Source organism: Phocoena phocoena, chromosome 2, assembly GCF_963924675.1.
Source record: "Phocoena phocoena chromosome 2, mPhoPho1.1, whole genome shotgun sequence".
Taxonomy (NCBI): Eukaryota; Metazoa; Chordata; class Mammalia; order Artiodactyla; family Phocoenidae; genus Phocoena; species Phocoena phocoena.
This window is the reverse complement of record NC_089220.1, coordinates 45,480,542-45,499,412: the sequence shown is the minus strand read 5'-3', so window position 1 is coordinate 45,499,412 and position 18,871 is coordinate 45,480,542. Positions and strand designations below refer to the sequence as shown.

Sequence of the window (18,871 nt, the reverse complement as noted above, 5' to 3'; positions counted from 1 at the left end):
AGGGAAAGAAGTTCCTTAGTAAAACGTATCTGGGAAACATTAGGTTAAACAAGTTTAAACGTTCTTTGTGATAGAGCATTACTGAACATCTAATAACATAAATTATAATTTTCAAAGAAAGTAATGTAGTTTGTGGTGTTTCCAAATTCATATGACCACAGAAAGACTTCGAAGAAACTGTTCTACCCTATTACTTATTACCTTACTGCTTGACATCTTTCCACTGGGGTCACAAACGTTCTCCAGGACTCCCAGATTTCCTTCTGCATCAGTATAAGCTATTTGACCACAAGTAGGATGCCATGACAGGCCACAAATTGCATAACCTTTCTCATGTTTCACCCTAAAAATTAAAAAGTGAATTCTTAAAACACTGTCAAGAAAAATATAAGCTATACATTTCTTTAGGTAAATTTTAGTTAGAAAAAGTTTTGATAAACATAGCTAGCTATATGTCTGCATTTTAACAATCTAATGATTGCAGATGTGAAATGTTTAATAATTAAAAAAACAAACATCTAATAGAAATAAGCAAAAAAGAGACAAAAGATTTACTGAATCATACCTTTCCATGCAATCTTTGGTTTCCACATTCCAAACTATAATTAAACCATTAATACTCCCTGCAGCTAAATATTGTCCACAAGGAGACCAGGTTACTATATTTAGGGTCTAGTAAAGAAAAACAATAAATAAATAATAATTTCATACAATTTAAAACTAAAAACTCATTTTATTACCAAATTCAAATTTTATAAGGGTTATAACCTTATTGTATGCAATTTCTAATTAAATCTGATACATAAACAGCAAGACAAAGTTTGCTTACTTTTTAACTTTCTTTTTCAATAATATTCAACAAAGTAATAGCAGCTTTTACTTTATCACAAGAAAATTACACTAGCACAATTTTAAAAGCAAAAGCTAAAAAATGTTTTTATCCTAGAAAGAAAGACAACACAAGTTATCCTCTTAGCAGTCACCATCAAGATGAAGAGAACTAGGAAGTGAAGTGAATCGTACTAAGCCATTGCTGACCTACTGGGCCTCTGTTTCCTAACTGCAAAATGGGTATATATGAGAGAAGGGGGCGGGGGCAGGGAGAGAGAGAGAGAAAGAAACACAGACTAACAACCTTTCCTGCTCTAAAACTCCAGTGTCCATAGTCACAAGTCTCAATGAAACTCACTTAACAATAAATATTACTAATAATGTGAGAATTACCTATTCTAATACTATGCTAGGGTTAAATTTGACTTCTTATAAATTAAAAGATTTTTCTTACCAAATTTCACAAAGGAGAAAGGTCAGATAGGACCTAGCAAAGACTTATCTACTAGTTATTCACTAAGTGAAGAAAGGCTGAGGGGTAAAAGGTGGACACATGCACAGCAGTCCGGAGTTGTTCTCCATTTCCAACAATATTTAGCTGTAATTGTATTAAAGCAAAGTATGCATTAACTATTCCCATTAGCCTACTGAAAGTATCACTTACAAAACCTACCTGAGAGATGAAATTATCTGAAAGATCAAATTGATTACTCCAAGTTTCTCTTCTATATAGCTTAACAGATTTTTCCACAGGAACTGCTAGTAACTATTAGGAAAGATAAATGATTTAAACAAAAGTTTACATTAAATTAAGCTTAAAGAGAAAAAAAAGCAGAAAATTCATCTAAATAAGACTAAAAAACATAAAAGCAAATTTGTATTTTAATTGGCAACTAACAAAACTCAGAAAGCTACTTAAAATTTTGATAAAGAATGGGTGATGGGGCTTCCCTGGTGGCGCAGTGGTTGAGAGTCCGCCTGCCGATGCAGGGGACACGGATTCGTGCCCCGGTCTGGGAAGATCCCACATGCCATGGAGCGGCTGGGCCTGTGAGCCTTGGCCGCTGAGCCTGTGCTCCGCAATGGGAAAGGCTACAACAGTGAGAGGCCCGCGTACCACAAAAAAAAAAAAAAAAAAAAAAAAAAAAAAAAAAAAAAAAAAAGGGAGATGATCATTATTGCTTGCACTGAAAGACAGAGAACATACAGTCACTAATATTTTTAACACTATTTCTTAAGGAATATAAGCCCTTTGGATCTAAAAATTCATCTTATTTGCTGGCAGGAGAGAAACAGAGCCAAAATACTTTGAATATCTTTGGAAAAGGAAACTTATCTTCTTACATATACTTCCAAAAACCAGATTAGTAGAAAAAATAAAACTGACATTCTTTCCATGCTTATCAAAAAACGAAGAAAAATGTATTATTTATGAATAGTAAAACTATGTTTAAATTTTTAAAAATTAATTAGATTAATTGTTTCATAAGCAAAGAAGAAATATATACTGGATTTCCCAACTATCACTTTAGTGCAGAATGTACCCTTAAAAGTTTACATGATACAAAAGGTCATACATTGAAAAGAAAGTCTCCCTCCAATCCCTAAATCCTATTTCTACTTCCCAAAGGCAAAAAACATAAGCACAGACCATATAAGAATGCATATGCACTTATACACAAGTAGACACACAATTAAACAGTAGCATTCTATCTACTATCTATACCTACTGCTCTACAGCTTGATGTTTTTAATATATCTAAAGACTGATTATTCCATGTGAAGACTCACAGATATACCTCATTCTAACAGTTGCAGAGTATTCCATTTCCAGGAATAAATTCCACAGTTTATTTAACCAGTTCTCTATTAATGAACATTCAGGATGTTTACAATCTTTTGCTACTATAAACAATGATACAACATTTTCATTATACATACTCTGTAGTGCATATGAATAAATATGTTTATAGAATATATGCCTAGAACTAGTACTGCTGGTCATTCATTCTAATAAAAACTGCCACATCCTCTTCCACACAGTATATATCAAACTTTTGATCTTTGACCATCTGACAAATGAAAAATAGACAATCATACTTCAATTTGTATTTCTTTTAGTATGAAAGGTTGCATGTATTTTCATATGTTAAAAGCCATCTGTGTATCTTTTTCTGTATACTGTCTGCTCATGTCCTTGTTCATCTTTTTACTGGGATCTTATTGATTTATAAGAACTCTTTGAATATGAAGGAAATTAGCTCTGTCATACTGTTTCAAACTTTTTCTCAGTTTATCATTTGTCCCTTGACACTGAAATATTTATTTTTTTACTTTTCATATTGTTGAGTTTATAAATTTTTTCTGGAAATTTTCACATATGCAGAGAAGTTAAAAAGATGATACAGCAAATACCTATACAATGAGATTCACCATGTGATAGGAAGTCTCCAAGATGGTTCTCAGTAATTCTCACCTCCTGGTATTCATGCCCTTTGCCAGTACATTTATTAAATCTCCTTTTCTCCACCTTTATAATACACTAAATTCCCATATATACTGGATCTATCTCTCTGTTTAATAGATATCTGTCTATTCATGAATTAGTATCACACTTTTAATTCCCATAGCATTATGTTATATCTGATTGAGTTAGACTTTACCACTTTTGTTTTTCAAGACTTTTGCTTTTCCATATGGCTTTAGAATCAGTTCTATTTGGTCCCCGCAAACAGCTTACTGATATTTTATATTGAATGCTTCAAAACTATAGATAATTCAGGGAAGAACTGACATCTTTATAACAAAAATTCATTTCTAAGAATAGGATATATTTTTCTATGCGTTTTTCTAAATGTTGCCATTTGCAACAACTTGAATGAACCTAGAGGGTATTATGGTTAGTGAGATAAGTCAGAGAGAGAAAGACAAATACTGTATGTTATCACTTGCATGCGGAATCTAAAAAATAAAATAAAAATAAGTAAATAAAATGAATAAATATAACAAAACAGAAACAGACTCAGAAATATAAAGAACAAACTAGTGGTTACCAGTGGGAAGAGGGGAGGGGGTAGGGCAAAACAGGGGTGGGGGATTAAGAGGTACAAACTACTATGTATAAAATAAATAAGCTTTTTAGCTTATCCTTTTGGATATATTATATAGCACAGGGAATATAGCCAATATTTTATAATAACTTTAAATGGAATATTATCTATAAAAATTTTGAATCACTATGCTGTACACCTGAAACTAATATAACATTGTAAGTCAACTATACCTCAATAAATAAATAGATAAATAACGAAAAAGAATGGGATACATTTTTTCTATTTAAGTCTTCTTTTACTCTTCTTTGTAGCATGCTTAAATTTTCTTTACATAGCTCTTTCACATTTTTTGGTAAGTTTATTCTTAGTTATTTTATCTTTTTTTAAAATTTTAAAATCTTTTTTGATTTCACAGTTAGTGCATTATTTTTCTCTCACCATGTTTTCTAAATGGCTATTGTTTGTATATAGGACTATAGGTTTCATATATTAATTTTGCTTCCAACTACCTTACTGAATTTTCTTATTAGTAATATTTTTCCCCCAGTTGATTTTCTTGGGATTTCCTCGTATACAAGCATTTCATTTGCAAATAAAGAGCATTTTCCTTCCCTTCTTTCAAACCTCTCATACCTTTCTATTGTCTAACTGTATCAGCTAGTACCTCCAAAATGTTAAACACTAGTAGTAAGAGTTGATATAACAAGACTGTTTCCAAAGTTGCCCCATTAAACATGAATGTAGGGCCTCCCTAGCGGCGCGGTGGTTGAGAGTCCACCTGCCGATGCAGGGGACACGGGTTCATGCCCCAGTCCGGGAAGATCCCACATGCCGCGGAGCGGCTGGGCCCGTAGGCCATGGCCACTGAGCCTGCGTGTCCGGAGCCTGTGCTCCGCAACGGAAGAGGCCACAACAGTGAGAGGCCCACATACCACAAAAAAACACACAAAAAAACATGAATGTAAAGAAAAAGGTAAAATCGATTCATTCCTGCCAAATGTACTCTTCAAAAAAGAACTTTTAAAAAGTTGAAATGTTTCTTACAGCATTTCAATAATTAATTTGCTTGGAGCTCTAAAATTTATAATCTAAATGAAATAGTTACAATTAAAAAAACTATTCTTACATTCAAAGATAACAAGGACTGGAACATATAATTAAAACAAAATAAGGGACTTCCCTGGTGGTACAGTGGTTAAGCCTCTGTGCTCCCAATGCAGGGGGCCCAGGTTCCTCCCTGGTCAGGGAACTAGATCCCACATGCATGCCACAACTGAAGAGTTCGCATGCCACAACTAAGGAGCCTGTGTGCTGCAACTAAGATCCAGCACAACCAAAGAAGTAAATAAATAAATATTTTAAAAACAAAAGAAAACAAAAACCAAAATAAGAGTCACTCACCTTCCCACTTTTTGGTTGCCAAGCAAGTCTGCAGATTGATTTTGCATTTATCACATCATTGCATTTTTGCAGCAGTGGCCAACTGATAGCACATGTCTGATTTAAAAAAAAAAAAAGAAAATGTAAGTCTTGTGACTGAAAAATAATCTTTTTAAATAAATAAAAATGAAAAATAAAATGCCAAAAGAAAAAAAAGAAAATTTATTTCCCCTTATGAAAATTCTCCCAAAAAAAGATACGCAGCACTGGGTACATTTAATAAGTGGTTTCTTCAAACTGATAGATAGCTGGGGAAAAAAGCAACTTAATTCACTTTAACCTAATTATAATATTTGATTTACCTAAGTTACTTTATGTTTTTCACAGTTAAAAAGAGCACAAGTCTTAAATGATTAACTCAAATAGGAGTATTTCCTATGTAGAATAAGCAAACAGTATACTCACTGAATAAACGTACACAAACAAAAAAAACCCCAATACATTAAAATCTTACAGTAACTATGAAAATAAACTTGAGAGATCTACTACGAAATGTTAAGGTGTCAAAGTCAATCCTTTTAAATAGTTCAAAAGTGAGGGAAGAAACTGTGGCTATGAGCTGAAGCGTATCTGTGAGGGATGTTTTTCTCATCAGCTACATCATTCCTAGAAATGCCAAGCCTTCTCTGATTGCCTCAGGAAGAATTCATTGTTCCCTCTGCCAATCCAGAAAGCACTTTCTTCATACCTCCTTTAAAGCTATTACCAGGCTGGGTCAGAGTAAGTTATGTGACTCTCCAAATCAAGTGTGGCCCATGCCTTACTTTCGTATCCCCAACACCTGGGGACCAACATATGGTAGTTAGCTTATAAATATATAATGATTGAATTTCCCTTTGTGATTAGATACAGAATCAATTAGTCTTCAACATATTTACTTTTACTTAGATTGTTGGGGAATTTGATCACAAAACCAGTATTTCATGCTACTCAAAAGAAACAAACTATGAAGAAGAATTATTAATTTGGTCCAATAATACATTATGTAACGTCCGATATATGATGGAAATAGGCAAAAAGCTTTAAATTCAAATTGATGAGCTTACCTGATCTGAAATTTGCCACACCTTGACAGATCCATCACAACTAGCTGATGCCTGCAGAATAAAAAAATAGATTTCTCTATAGTTACAGCCATAATACTATATGGAGACTGGTTCAACTGATAAATTAAAGAGGCTTTTAACAATTGTGTGAAACTTTCTGCTAATTCTCTCACAGTTTTAAACATATTCGCAAAAAATGCAAAAAGAGAGGGAAAAAAATGATTACCAGAAAGATGTCCTTAGGGTCAAAGGAAAGACTTAAAACAGGGGCATCATGTCCTCGAAATGTTTTCTGTTGGCTGCAATCCACCACATCCACAACTTTGACTAGAAAATCACTAAGAACAAGTGTAACGTACATCAATAAATGTCAATACAAAAGACTCTCAAAAGCTATGACCCAAATATTTCAAAGTAATGAGTAAATGCCATAATTTCTTTATAGCAACGTGTGAAATTTGGCACCCATATTACCTTTTAGTTTTGGTTTTGGTCTATAAAGATGCTAAAAACATAACTCAGGATTTCTCATATGTTAAAATATAAATACTTTTAGAAAGTGGCTTCCTTAGATCTTAAGCTTCTATTATTTGCTAATCTAATTACAGCCACAACCATTTTTAAAAGCATTATGCCTTTTACTCCAACTCAGCAATTCATCAATTACATTTTTTTCCTATGACAAATAAGCAACAAGAAAAACAACAAAAATCCTAGGTTGTACCAAAAATAATTTTTAAAATTCTGTATCCAACTTTCATCTTTCCCCAGTCTTTTCCAGCATTTACTGAGCAGGCTGTCGGCAAAGCAATATACCTCAATTCACAAAGAAGCACAAGTTTGTCATCAAAAACCTTTAACAGAAAGAAGACTTGAATATAATAATTAAATAACAACAACAAAGAAGGTACAGAGTCCTGAAAACGTTACCCTGAACCCAATGAATGAGGCCATTTTGTTCTAATATTGTTTCATTTTCTGATATCAAAGAGCCTTACCTAGATCCAGCAGCAACTTTTGCACCATCCCCATTAAAGACCACATGGTTTGCATTTGTGGTGAAGCGAGTCAATATACCATCTGGAACTCCTTCAGGAAACGTGTGCACTTGAACAGTATTGTTAGATACTGCAGTGACCAATTTCCCATTCTAAAAGAAAAATGAAAGAAACATTGGCAAAAATTAGTTAATTAATTGGGAGTCTCTCCATAGTTAAAAATCCGGTAAAAAACAAAAAAACCCTTATAAGTGTAGTTCATGTCAAGAGAAAAATAATCAATATATAATTTTTCTGAAATGGCTATTAGCAAGAAAAATTTACTTGCTGCCTTTAGAAAATTTAATTCCCTCTTCATCAGCCAAACTTTTAGCCTCTGATTTCTCTTGTACTTCAGGCAAGAAAAATATTTAAATAGTGTTTTTGTGGATTCCCAAATGTCATAAGAAGGAGACTCAGAACAAGAAAACATAGCTAATCTCAATGAGGGAAGAGCACAATGGACACAATTAGTATTGCCCTGTGTTTCCAGAAAACAGTCATTAGATTTGTTTTCAGAGTAGGGTAAAGTCTAAATGCGAATCCATGAATCCATGGCTCCTGTTTTTCTTTTTTTTTTTGGCCGCACTGCAGGGCACGCGGAATCTTAGTTCCCCAACCAGGGGTCGAACCGGTGCCCCCTGCTGTGGAAGCGCAGTGTTTAGTGTTTTAAAAACACTAAATAGAAAGTTTTAGGATCCGAAAATGATCTGCAAACACCGTTGTTTTGCACAGCTTTTAGCTAAGAATCACAAAAGGTCAGGGATCTGCCCTCCCACCTTAATTTTATTACTTACCCAGGAGGAATTAAGTCCTGATGGACTAAATCATAGTCTACCAACCTCATACACAATTCGATATATCATATGGTCAATTTATTAATTTATATTAAATGATAACTACCAAAAGAAACAAACTACTCAAGTTTGTTAATTAACATACTTTACCCTATAGCAATAGGTCTCAGCCGTATTTGCGCACTTAGGACCCTTAGCTTATCTACAGCATCTGCTCCCATTCTAATGGGAAAAGAACCTGGTAATACAATGACATGTTACTATATAGCAACATTTGGGGAAATGTATACATCTGTTCAAATAACAGTATAGATGATTCAAATTTGAACTGTGATAAACACCTTCAAGTTCAATTACTGGAAAACTGGTGGAAAATACTGTTTATGCCTACATTGCAACTACTGTATATAATTAAATCCATAATAAACTAAATTCATTATGTTGAAGTTAAGCTAACAATAATTTAAATGTGAAAACCAGAAGAAAATCAACAAAATGCTATAACCAACTCAACACAACCCTGATACTGCTAAGTGTTCTTTGGCAAAACTGCAGAAACACCAACTATTTATTTGTGTGCATGTACAGAAATTTTGCAACCTTGGCTGTGCTTTACTTCGCAGACAGATTTCTTAGTAGAATACTGACTAAGCATCCTCAGTTAGCTCTAGTAAAGAATCTTGGGGCTTCCCTGGTGGCGCAGTGGTTAAGAGTCTGCCTGCCGATGCAGGGGACACGGGTTCATGCCCCGGTCCGGGAAGATCCCACATGCCGCGGAGCGGCTGGGTCCGTGAGCCATGGCCGCTGGACCTGTGCGTCCGGAGCCTGTGCTCCGCAACGGGAGAGGCCACAACAGTGAGAGGCCCGCATACCACAAAAAAAAAAAAAAAAAAAAAGAATCTTGGTAATTCTTTAACAAAACTTTAGCCCTCTATTCATGTGAAAATGTTAAAGTATATAACAGCACTAACTCACCTGGGAGACCTGAATAAAGGCCTTGCTTTGAAGTCATTTTCAAACAAATCTACTGGGAAACCAAATCACTACCAGTATACGGTGTCAACTAGTAAAAATTAAAAAAAAAGAAACCATGCAAAGGATCAGAGCTGTGGTCCGGATCCGGTCAGACTATTCTTCTCCCTGGTGGATAGGGAGGAATGGAACCCAGCACAGGATGACTTGGGCCCACTGTGTTCCTTACTATGTCATTTGACTTTCCTCTGAGCTTTGATTTTCCCAAGAATAAAATGGAGATAATTCCACGTACCTCTCCTTACCTTTGTTAAAGACAACGTAAAATACTATGCAAGTGTTAACTATTACTACCTACAAATATGTTGATATATCCCAGTTTCACTATTTTGGAGGGTGATTTTTTTTCTGCTTTGTTCTCTATTAAAGCACCTAATTGTACTTCCCTATAGCACTGAATCCATAAAGTATGTATTTACATATTTATAAGCAATTATGCTTTAAATGAAATTGTCAACTTTGCATGGCTATTTGGTAACATCATTTCATTGACGAATTATAAACTCCATTCCTAAAGCCAAATATTTTAGCACTGAATATGAGCCTTGTAGTCAGTTGAATAGTGGCCCCTAAAAGACATGTCTAAATCCTAAGCCCAGGTACCTGTTACCGTAGCCCTAGGAAACTACCATAAGCCCACTTTCACTTTTTTCTTCTTTAAAGTCTTTTTCATATACAAAAGCAGTACATACTTATTGTAGGAAAAAAAACACGAAACTGTCCTGAGCAGTGAGTTTCCCTACTCTTGTGAAGTAATTTCCATTAACATGTTGGGGTTAAGTCTTTTTAACTTTATTCTATAGATATGCAAATTACAAATATTTGTGTACTTAAATCCTTTATTTTAACAAACATAAGACTATTCTATAACAGACTGTTATGAAACTCTATTTTTCATTTTTTCAATTAATTGTAAACATCTTTCCAAATGAAGGTATACAGCACTCCCACATTTTTTTAGGGGCTGCATAGTATTACATTATATGACTACCAAAATTTATAAAATGTATTCTCTATTCAGGGCCACTTCAATTGTTTCTTTTGCTATTATAAACAATGGTTTTACTAATATTCTTGTCCACAGAAATGAATGTGTGTACTTCCTTAGGGTAAATAGCCAGAAATGACTGTGTGCATTCTAACTGTGATATATCATTATCAATTTATTCCAAAAAAAGTTCATCAGTTATACTTCCAGCAACTGTTGTGTGAAAATACTGTGAAACAGAAAATATATATTGGTCTCTACCCTCAGTTCCTGGCACAGAGCTCCTAAAACCCTTGAACTGTCCTAAGTGATAAGAGCACCAGGAGCATCTTTTGTTCCAAACTTTGGTCTTTGACTGATTCCTGACACAAAGCTCCCAAATCCCTTGGAACTTTCTGGGTGATAGGAATGTCTTTTGTTCTAATGAGGTGCGTCTTGGTGGGCTCCTGGATAGCTTCAGGATGGTGGCTGGTCACCAGAAAGATCAAGTCATGATCAGAAGCTTGGAACTTTCAGTCCCACACCCCTATCATCCAGGAAAGGGAGAGGGGCTGGAAATGAAGTTAATAATCAGTCATGCCCATGTGATGAGCCTCCATAAAAATCCCAATAACATGGGGTTCAAGGAGCTTCCAGGTTGGTGGTGCACCCCAACTCCACACCTCCATTCTCCAGACCTCACCCCATGTTCTCTTCATCTGGCTGTTCATCTGTATCCTTTATAATGTAATAAACTGGTAAACTTATTTCCCTGATTTCTGTGAGCTGTTGTAGCAATAATCTTATCCAAGGAGGGGGTGATGGAAATCCCCATTTGCAGCCAAGCTGAACAGAAGTTGTAGGTAATCTGGGGACCCAATACTCGCAACTGGTGTCTGAAGTGGGGGATAGTCTCGTGGGACTGAGACCTTAACCTGTGAGGTCTGAGCTAACGCCAGTTACTGTCAAAATTGAACTGAATTGTAGGACACCCAGTATTGCAAAGAACTTATTGATATGGGGAAAAACCCATATATCTGGTGTCAGAAGTGTTGTGAGCATGGTAGTGTGAGAGTAAAGGAGAAATGCAGGAAAACAGTTGTTTTTCCTTTATAAATACTTCTCCAAGCCCTCACTATTACTGTGATCAGGAATATTTTTCATCCTTGTCAATCTTACAGGAAAAAAATCCAATTGTTTAATTTGCATTTCTTTGCTTACTAGTGAGATTTAGCTCATAGTTAATGTACATTAGTCATTTATATTCTTTCTCCTAGGAATACATTTTCCATTATATATGACCATTTTTTAAAAAGTATCTAAAGTATCTAAAGACCATCTCATCTACCTTAATGAGCCTGGGTTTGAAAAAAATATGAATTCTGTAGAAAGATTTTTTTTTCCTATCCAAATACAATACACTCAACTTAAAATTCATCACAAATAAAAAGGTTAGATATTTAGTTTGCAAAGTCCTTCTGAAAACATATCTCCATTCTCCAAGTAAACTACATCTCATTCCTATATTTACTCTACATAAAACATTAGAAATGTGAAATAAGTATATATCTTGAAAAAGTTAATGAAACAGTCCTTTTTTCCAGTACAATTCCTCATTATCTGAATTAGTGAGCTAAAAATTTGAAACTGCACTGAGTTTTCCTTCGAAGAAAAAAAAAGATACATTTAAATCTCTTAAAAGATAAAGTATAATTTCCTGCATATATTTTAATTGGCTCATCATTACTATCCATTAATCACCTTTAATAAACCATTCAGATTTTACCTGTAAAAGTTTTGGGCAAATTATGGCATTATTACACATTTATAAATATTATTATTTCATAAGAGAAATGAAAAAGTTTATCTGTATTCAAAACTTCTATAAAAGTATTTTTCATCCATGTATAAAACACCACATGGCAGTAACATTTCATATCAGTTGCTGTAATTGTTTTAATACCTTCAAAGCACAAGAATATGCTTTTTCTCCAACATTAATGGACTTAGGATCATCATCGTCCAAGTCTTCCCAAATCCTCACATCACCATCACTTCCACAAGTTACAATACAACTGTGAAGGAAACACACTCAGTTTTAGGCTTGAAACTTAAAAAGTCACCCAGTTTTAGGCTTATTACTTTTTTTGGAATGCTACTTTAGCTCTTTTCTAATAAAATCAAGGTATTAGCCAATATGTTTCCTCATTTTACATACATAAACCTCAATAACAAGGACTGTTAACCTCCTATTCTGTAAAATGAAAGGTAAATTTATGCTTTCTACAGTTTCTCCTTGGCATAAAATTCCTTATATATTTGTAACAATTTAAGAAAGATGAATGTAATCTCTGTAACAACAGGGACCGGGTCTACTTTGCTTACCATTGTGTCTCTAGCACAAAGTAGTCTCTAACAAATAGAAGCTTTGATAAATGTTGAATGAATAAAAGGATGAATGGAAGAGCTCAATTATCCAAAGCTGATTATTCAAATGGCTATCCGTCAACTCCCAAACTGTTTTCTGAGTGCTTTTCTTCATTCGGTATGTGTCCTCTCTGGGCACATACAAAAGCAAATAAAATACAAAAATAAAATGGTAAATGGTGGAGTCTCGATGTGCAACTGATCCCAGGTTAAGATGGAGCAGGGAGCCAAGGGCCTAAGCCAGTGGCATGTGGCTCTGCACCAGTTCAGAGACCTGCCCACAGCATTCCCACTCAGGATACTGAGAAGTCAATGTCCATCTTGGACGTGTCTTCATCTTCCAGAAGCAGTGGAGTGCACACCTCTTGGAATCATGGCCCGTCAGGCATTCAACGCGTCCCTCAGGGCACAGAGCTGGAGAGGATCCCCTTGGTCTCTGCTGAGGCACCCAGGCAGAATGCCAGTGAAATGCGGCCACACTTCAGTATGTCGCTGCCTGACCACGGTGTGAGCTACTGCCCTCAAGCGACTTTCACTCCTTCCCAGGGAATGTCTCCTACCCAGCCAGGAATGAAGATTTTCAAGGGGCCCCAGGTGATGCCTTTAGGAGAGCCCAGTATTCCAGGGGTGGCCCCGACCTTTGGTGGGAATCTAAGGATGCCCCCCAATGGGCCACCAGTTCTCACCTGCCAGTGGAATCCCAATGATGTCCCACATCAGAATGTGAACAATGCCTTATTCTGGCCTCCCAACAGTAACTTCTTAACAGAGGCCCTTTAACACCTAAAACATTATTGGGTCCAACCATGCCTTCCACTGAGGCCCCGGCAATGCTCCCCTCTTTGGATCAGATGTTGCCTCCTAGAAACCGCACAACTTTGCGATGTCCCCAGCTGGATCCCCATTATTGCTGGCTTTGGAATCCCAGGGCTCTCTTGTGAGCCAGCCAGTCTCCCAGGAAGACCCCTTCCTACCTAAGCAGCCCTTACCTGCTCCACGGAGAGAAGAGCAGTACTTCGGGGCCCAAGAAAGGGCTCCCAGGAGGAGACCCCCAGTTTCAAGGCCTTACCGCTGCGACTATGAGAACTGTGAACAAGCTTATACTAAGCACTCCCACCTCGTGAGTCACCAAGGCAAACACACAGGTGAAAGGCCCTATAAATGCATGTGAGAAGTCTGCACTTGGTCCTTCTTCCGTTCCAATGAACTTAGAAGACATACTCGGACACACACCAAATACCAACGACGTAAATGTGACCAGTGCGGCCGACAATGCATGAGATCTGACCATCTCAGGCAACACCAAAGGACTCGTATGCGGGTGCCAACATCCCCAGACCCACAGGCTGACAGTGGACGTATGGCTGGTCCTCCTGCTTCTGGTCTTTAGGTCAATCTGCTCTTCCCCTCATTTTGGCTTCTCTGCTCAGATCCTGCCTGCCTCTGACCAGCTAGTCTCTTTGGTAGGTGTAGGCTTTGATGAAGACAGAAAGATTATGAGACAGTGTGGAAGCCCATATGAGCTCTGGACCTAGTCGGGGCTCCTCAAAAACTGTCTTGGGTGTCCTCACATCTCTGGGGCCACCTACTTTTGTGCCAAGTTCAGCCACATGGGAAGATGGAGCAAAGTAGAGATTGGGAGCTTTATAAAAAGCTCTTTATCTTATGTTACTCCCAGCTTGAAACCCTTTAGCCACTCTCCTTTGCCTGCTACATAAAATCCAAGTTCCTTATCTTGGTCTTTGACAGTTTCCAGAGACAGACTATGTTCAAATCCTGAATTTACCACTTACTAGCCATGTGACTTTGGGAAAGGTCTTTGATCATTATGTCAGGTTCCCTCTTCTGGTAAAAGAAAAACAGTATTGGACTGTTGTGAACACATCTTATGTACAAAATCAGATTCTCTCCGGCACTCACCAGCCTCATGCCCAGAGTTTGCCTCCTCCCATCATTTCCAGACTTGGATGGAAGGCCCCCACAGGACATGGGACCTGGCACCTCAAGTACCCACTAGCAAGCCAGGAATGTGGAAGAGTTAGTGCTCCTGGGGTAATATTTAACTAATGGGAGATGGGAGAAATCCAGGACGATAAATTCCCTCTTCTTCCCTCCCTTCCCTGAACTGGTGCAAGACACCATTTCTCCCAGTGGGGAGACCTCCCAAGTAGCCAGTGGACACACCTTCTGTGCCTCTGCCAGGCTTGTCATGAAGCAGACTCAATCTATCACCTGGCATTGCCTCCCATTCTTCCTTGAGTCGAGTCCCTTTTCTCACTCTCAATGCTCTGTATTTGCATCACCCAAATAAAACACTGGTACTTAAAAAAAAAAAAAAAAGGTGGGAGGGAGGGAGACACAAGAGGGAAGAGATATGGGAACATATGTATAACTGATTCACTTTGTTATAAAGCAGAAACTAACACACCATTGTAAAGCAATTATACTCCAATAAAGATGTAAAAAAAAAAGAAAAGCAGCTAATGTCATAAGAAAGCACACACACACACACACACACACACACACACACACAAAACGAGATTTTCACATTTAAAAAAAAAAGGAGGGGGCTTCCCTGGTGTCGCAGTGGTTGAGAGTCCGCCTGCCGATGCAGGGGACACGGGTTTGTGCCCCGGTCCAGAAGGATCCCACATGCCGCGGAGCGGCTGGGACTGTGAGCCATGGCCGCTGAGCCTGTGCGTCCAGAGCCTGTGCTCCGCAACGGGAGAGGCCCGCGTACCACAAAAAAAAAAAAAAGGTAAATGGTGGGACTCCCCTGATGGTCCACTGGGTAAGACTCCATGCTCCCAAAGCAGGGGCTCCAGGTTCAATCCCTGGTCAGGGAACTAGATCCCGCATGCATGCCGCAACTAAAGAGTTCGCATGCTGCAACTAAGAAACCCACAGGCCACAACTAAGAAACCTGCAGGCTGCAACTAAGAGCCCACATGCTGCAACAAAGGTCCTGCGTGAAGACCTGGTGCAGCCTAAATAAATAAATAATAATTTTAAGAAGGTAAATGGCAAAGAGAAGCCATATAAAAAACTATGGATGTTCAGAAGACAAAAATTAATTCCCACTTGGAAAATCAGAAGGGTTCTAAGAAAAGTATTTACATTGGGAAATTAAAGGACAGGTAGGACTGGATATGCTGAGATTGGTAAAAAGGACAGTTCCAAACAGACAAAACTACATGAACCAAAATATGAAGTTAGTAAAGCACAGGGGAGTTTACATGGAGCAGGCAGGCCAGGAAATTGAGGGAAAAAAAAGTAGATTGGGGTCATCCTATTTAAGATGACCTTAAGGCCAGAGTAAGGAGCTTGGTCTCGGTTCTATAAGAAATAAATAAGAGGACTATAAGTCTCAGCTTGCCCAGGACATTCCTGATTTATACATCCAGCTGGTTTGGCATTCGTCCTGATTTTTCACTTAAAAACACATTAGTATTAGTTGCATCAAAATTGGTGAGTTTGACAGACTTCTTTGCACTTCCAGCTTCTGCCATGATCTTGTTTGGTAGTATAACATGTGCGATGAATAGTGTTCTCACCTCAACATGTAGGTAAATCTGAAAGACAACCAGTGATAACCCATCTCTCCCTTTCCAACCCTTTCTCGATGTAACATAACACCTCCTTCCAAGGACAATAGGTGTTAACTGATAAAAAACTGGAGTCAGACATGAGCCGCTAGAAAGAGCAATTTCTTTCCGTCTCCAGTGGTGATGGGAGGAACATTTCATATCCCTGTCCCTACTGGCTATTTGGTGTATCAGCTAGGTGCACCGAGGGAGATGTTACAGGTGCCAGCTGGAGACGCCAGTGGGAAATTACAATGAAATAATAGCGGAATTAATGAGAAACATATGGAAGAATTAGAGTTAAGAAGTCCTTTGAAGGGCTTTTGGAGTAGTCTGAACATTCTTCCTACAATGTTTTGTCATTTACTGTAGGAATAAAAGTAACCACAGGGCTTCCCTGGTGGCGCAGTGGTTGAGAGTCCGCCTGCCGATGCAGGGGACACGGCTCCGTGCCCCAGTCCGGGAAGATCCCACATGCTGCGGAGCGGCTTGGCCCGTGAGCCATGGCCGCTGAGCCTGTGCGTCCGGAGCTCCGCAACGGGAGAGGCCACAACAGTGAGAGGCCCACGTACCGCAAAAAAAGAAAAAAAAAAAAATCAAAAAGGAGTAACTACATTTCAGGCATTCAATAATGGAGCTGGGTGGCCATTGTGGATACGGTTTTAGACACGTTCCTACATTACTGAGAACTTGAATTTTCTGAACTGTATCATACTCAAGGATACCACCAGCTGTTCTCAAAACAATATCTGAGAGCAGCTGCCAACTGCAACCTTATGGTCTCAAGGTCTCCCCTTATAACTAGGCAACCATACTGGACCCTAATCCTTACTTAACAAGCACCCTTACTTCTTGCAACTCCAATTATAATTCTCACAAACAACATGTAATTTTGCAGTCTGTGCCGTTATAAGCCTCCCCCATTTTGTAGTCCGACAGAATGCAATTCAAGTGCTTCTTTAATCTGTGTCTCCTGGGCTATAGTCCTCAGTTTGGCTCAAATAAAACTCTTTTATATTCCTCGCACAGATTGTTTATTGATTATACCCCTCCAACAGGGACTAGAATAACCCTGAGAAAATATCACCATTTAGGAATCAAGCAGAGGAAATAAATTAGAAAAAAAATCTGTCAGAAAGTTAAAAACAATTTAAAAAAAAAAAGAGCATCACAAAAGGCAAGGGAGGATAAAATACCATAAAGTTAGAATGGGCCACTAAATTTGACAAGCAGGCAGCTACCGTTCTGACAAAATAACTGATAATGTGAGATGCAGAAACGAAGTGAACAAAGGGGAAATGTGGGGGAAAGCTTATATCATTCCAACTCCTCTGGAAGTAAGATTTCACACTCGTTGGCTTCCTTGATATACTAAAACTGCCATGCTGGTCCGAATTAAACAGTAAATCTAAGAACATTTATGTGCCGTTTTAGATATCAACCTTATTTCTATCTGGATGAGTAATTTGAGGCAGAACTTCTTACATAACATACAAGAATAACTGTTCTAACATTCACACCTGAAACGTTCTTTTTGTTTCTCAAAGTACCTTACCTCCCAGAATCATCAAAACAGACATCTGTGTGTCCCTCTGTGTGCCCATATCTCATCGGCTTCTGTGTAGCAGGCATTTTTTCCTTTACCTATCTGAAAATGTTTTATAAAAGTCAGTATTATTTTAAAGGACAGGAAAGCCGGGGGCTGAACAGGAAGAAGGGAGGTTAGTCTCCTGCGGGACACGCCCTCGGCAGCCCCTTTTCCCCCACCCGAGGGACACAAACAGGGAATAGGGATGGGTCTGTCCGACACTAAGCCGGGAAGAGGACACGCTTCTCTTCGTTGGGCCGCACGCACGCGGGCAGCGGGAGGGAGCACTCACCAAAGCTCCGCAACTGAGGAAAGGCGACAAGAAGCAGCACCGGTGGAGGAGCAGCACGGGTGCAGAGAGCTTCCCGCGCTCGGCGTGCTCCCACACTGCGCCTGCGCCGGCCCGCCCACGCCCGGCGCGGTCCCGACCCAGGTCGCTGGGCGGTGGCGTCAGCTGCGCGCCCGCCGGCAGGGAAAAAGCCGGTTGCTGGGGGAGTGAGGAAGAAAGGGAGGGACCCGAGTACGGAAGTGGTGGCAGCGCCGGCGAAGCAGGTGGAGGCGGTGACTGCGACGTCTGAGATGAGAATCCCGCACCGAAGGGTGGGGGCTTGCAGGCAGGCATCAGTCTTAGAGGACCTACATGAGGTACCGGAGTGATTGGGTCTCCCTTCTCCAGCTTAGCGAGCACCCAGAGTGATGGCGGTGGTGATGGCGGCAGTTACTCGGACAGCCCCAGTTAAACTGTGCTCCGAGAGGTGAGTGGGGGAAGGGTGGTTGCTGCTTGGCCTTGCCCAGCGGGGTCTGCTTCTACTTTCCGGGCGCTCCTCACAGGCAGCCATGTCCGGGTCCCCGTACGGGTCCAGCCCCTCCTTGGGACCCGGCTAGAGAACGAGATGTTTGGGCATGTTCTTTCGAGAAAAGGAATCTGAGACCCTTCTCAAGCCTTTAATCTTGGCATCCTTGGCGCCTTCATCTTGTCATTTCTATACCGGTAAAGGAAGTAAGACTTAATCTCAGTTCATGGTTCCTGGAGGTCTGGCGTGTACATTAATGCTTATTCTATAGGACA

General features: G+C 38.9%; 1 protein-coding gene and 1 pseudogene across 1 annotated transcript in view; one reads left to right on the top strand and one right to left on the bottom strand.

Annotated features, from left to right (window-relative positions):
- Positions 1 to 17,858, bottom strand: part of WDHD1 (WD repeat and HMG-box DNA binding protein 1) — a 57,363-nt gene extending 39,505 nt beyond the window's left edge. The window contains exons 1-9 of the mRNA XM_065871581.1: positions 17,770 to 17,858; positions 12,167 to 12,278; positions 7,369 to 7,520; positions 6,597 to 6,708; positions 6,371 to 6,421; positions 5,286 to 5,381; positions 1,505 to 1,597; positions 566 to 672; positions 202 to 343 (exon numbers count right to left, since the gene is read on the bottom strand). Coding sequence (XP_065727653.1) covers positions 202 to 343; positions 566 to 672; positions 1,505 to 1,597; positions 5,286 to 5,381; positions 6,371 to 6,421; positions 6,597 to 6,708; positions 7,369 to 7,520; positions 12,167 to 12,278; positions 17,770 to 17,846 — 942 coding nt within the window. The 5' untranslated portion in view covers positions 17,847 to 17,858. The remainder of the gene's footprint in view (positions 1 to 201; positions 344 to 565; positions 673 to 1,504; positions 1,598 to 5,285; positions 5,382 to 6,370; positions 6,422 to 6,596; positions 6,709 to 7,368; positions 7,521 to 12,166; positions 12,279 to 17,769) is intronic.
- On the top strand, positions 12,845 to 14,020 carry LOC136119363 (Krueppel-like factor 17; annotated as a pseudogene).
- Positions 17,859 to 18,871: the final 1,013 nt, after the last annotated feature.